We start from the raw sequence: 1,807 nt of genomic DNA on the forward strand, positions 1-1,807 counted from the left end.
ATAATTTAAATTTGTTTAAATTTTATGTTTTACATATTTAATTTATTATTTTTATTTTACGAAAAATTTCAATTTTTTTCGTCTTGAAAAAAAAAACATTATAATTTTGTTGAGACGTAATCCATATGGTAGTACTAGTAGTTTTTTTCAACCTTTCATCTTCTTTTACTTTTAGTTAGGTAAACCTGTGGTGGCAATCACACCAAACTCTTGTTTTGCATGATCTACCTCCTCCAAAAATGACGAATGCATATTTTTAATAATAAATGAAGAGAGTGTGTGTATATATATAATCTCTCACGTGAAAATTCAGATGAAGACGTGAAGTTGATATCTGATAGCCCGTTAGATGAAAATTTAATCAAATCAGTCAACAGTTTTCAAATATCAACTTCTCTTAAAATTAATTGCTAGGGATGGCAATGGGTAGGGTAGAATAGGGTCTGGATCCAACCCTAATCCTACCCACGGGTTGAGAATATCTCAACCCTAACCCTACTCGCTCTTAATCCGCGAGTACTCGACCCTACCCGCGGGTTACAATAAATATACAACATTATTATATAACTTGATGATAATTTAAAATAGAACTGATTTTTATGTAAAAAAAAAATATTAAATTATCAATTAATGATTTTCTTTTAGTGATTAAGGATCTTTTGCATTTAGTGAAAGGTCTTTAATTCAACATCCACTTAAAACATATTTTTATATAAGTATATAATATAAATATATATAGAGTGCGGATTGGTCGGGTAAGATTGAGACTCAACTCACACTCTACCCGACTCACACGAAAACCCTACCTGCACTCTACCTTACCTGCTGCGAATCGAGTTGACAACCCTACCCAATCAGGTGTGATCGAATTGAGTAGCCACGAATAAAATACATATTGCCACCCTATTAACTGGACTTGAATTTCCACCCATTTCTAATTCATCACTATTTTCCAATTAGTACTACTAGTCTACTAGAGTGTGTGTACATAAACTAAAAATCCTATCTGTATATCTAGCAAAGTATAGCCTCCACCATTCATATTCAATAACATACCAACACAAACCATATACCATGATCTTATCATATCTTTAACAATAAAAAATAAATAAATAAATACAAGAAATTCATTCCCACTTTATAAATAAATAAATAAATAAATGAAAACCCAAACACGCCCCACCCCCAATTCTTCACAATTAAAACCATCAACCACACCACTCTCTTCATCACAATTCATCACTTCCCTCTCTTTGCTTCTTCAATCTTCCTTATATCACACAATTCTGTTCACACACGCACGCACACAGAAGTAACAACCTCGATGTCGGTGAAGGAGTGCGATCACCACAGGAAGAGGAGGCAAGTAATAATAAGAAGAATATGCGGTGGAATCTTAATATTCGTGTTCTTGGTGTTGCTAGTAATATTAATAATATGGGCAGTACTAAGACCGACGAAACCAACCTTCATACTCCAAGACATAACGGTTTATGCCTTCAACGCCACCGTCGCCAACTTCTTAACCTCCAATTTTCAGGTCACCTTGACTTCTCGCAATCCTAACGACCACATCGGCGTCTACTACGACCACCTCGCCGCCTATATTAGTTACCGGAATCAGCAAGTTACTTACCGGACCGCCATCCCCGCCACCTATCAGGTAACTAATACTTTCCGTTTTGGGTTATGGAGGAGCTTATAACAGTAAATTGAAATAAATATATAAAAATCTTATACCATTATTTAATTAAATATATATTTTAGTCACCAAAAAAAATATATATTTTTAAATAATGAATTTATT

At 33.8% G+C, this 1,807-nt stretch overlaps 1 protein-coding gene across 1 annotated transcript in view; it reads left to right on the forward strand.

The window, feature by feature from the left end:
* Window positions 1-1,807, forward strand: part of LOC107626349 (NDR1/HIN1-like protein 1) — an 8,727-nt gene that overhangs the window by 5,396 nt on the left and 1,524 nt on the right. Inside the window, exon 2 of the mRNA XM_016329214.2 lies at window positions 1,310-1,663. Within this exon, the coding sequence (XP_016184700.1) occupies window positions 1,325-1,663 (339 nt within the window). The 5' untranslated portion in view covers window positions 1,310-1,324. The remainder of the gene's footprint in view (window positions 1-1,309; window positions 1,664-1,807) is intronic.

Source organism: Arachis ipaensis, chromosome B02, assembly GCF_000816755.2.
Source record: "Arachis ipaensis cultivar K30076 chromosome B02, Araip1.1, whole genome shotgun sequence".
NCBI classification, from domain to species: Eukaryota; Viridiplantae; Streptophyta; class Magnoliopsida; order Fabales; family Fabaceae; genus Arachis; species Arachis ipaensis.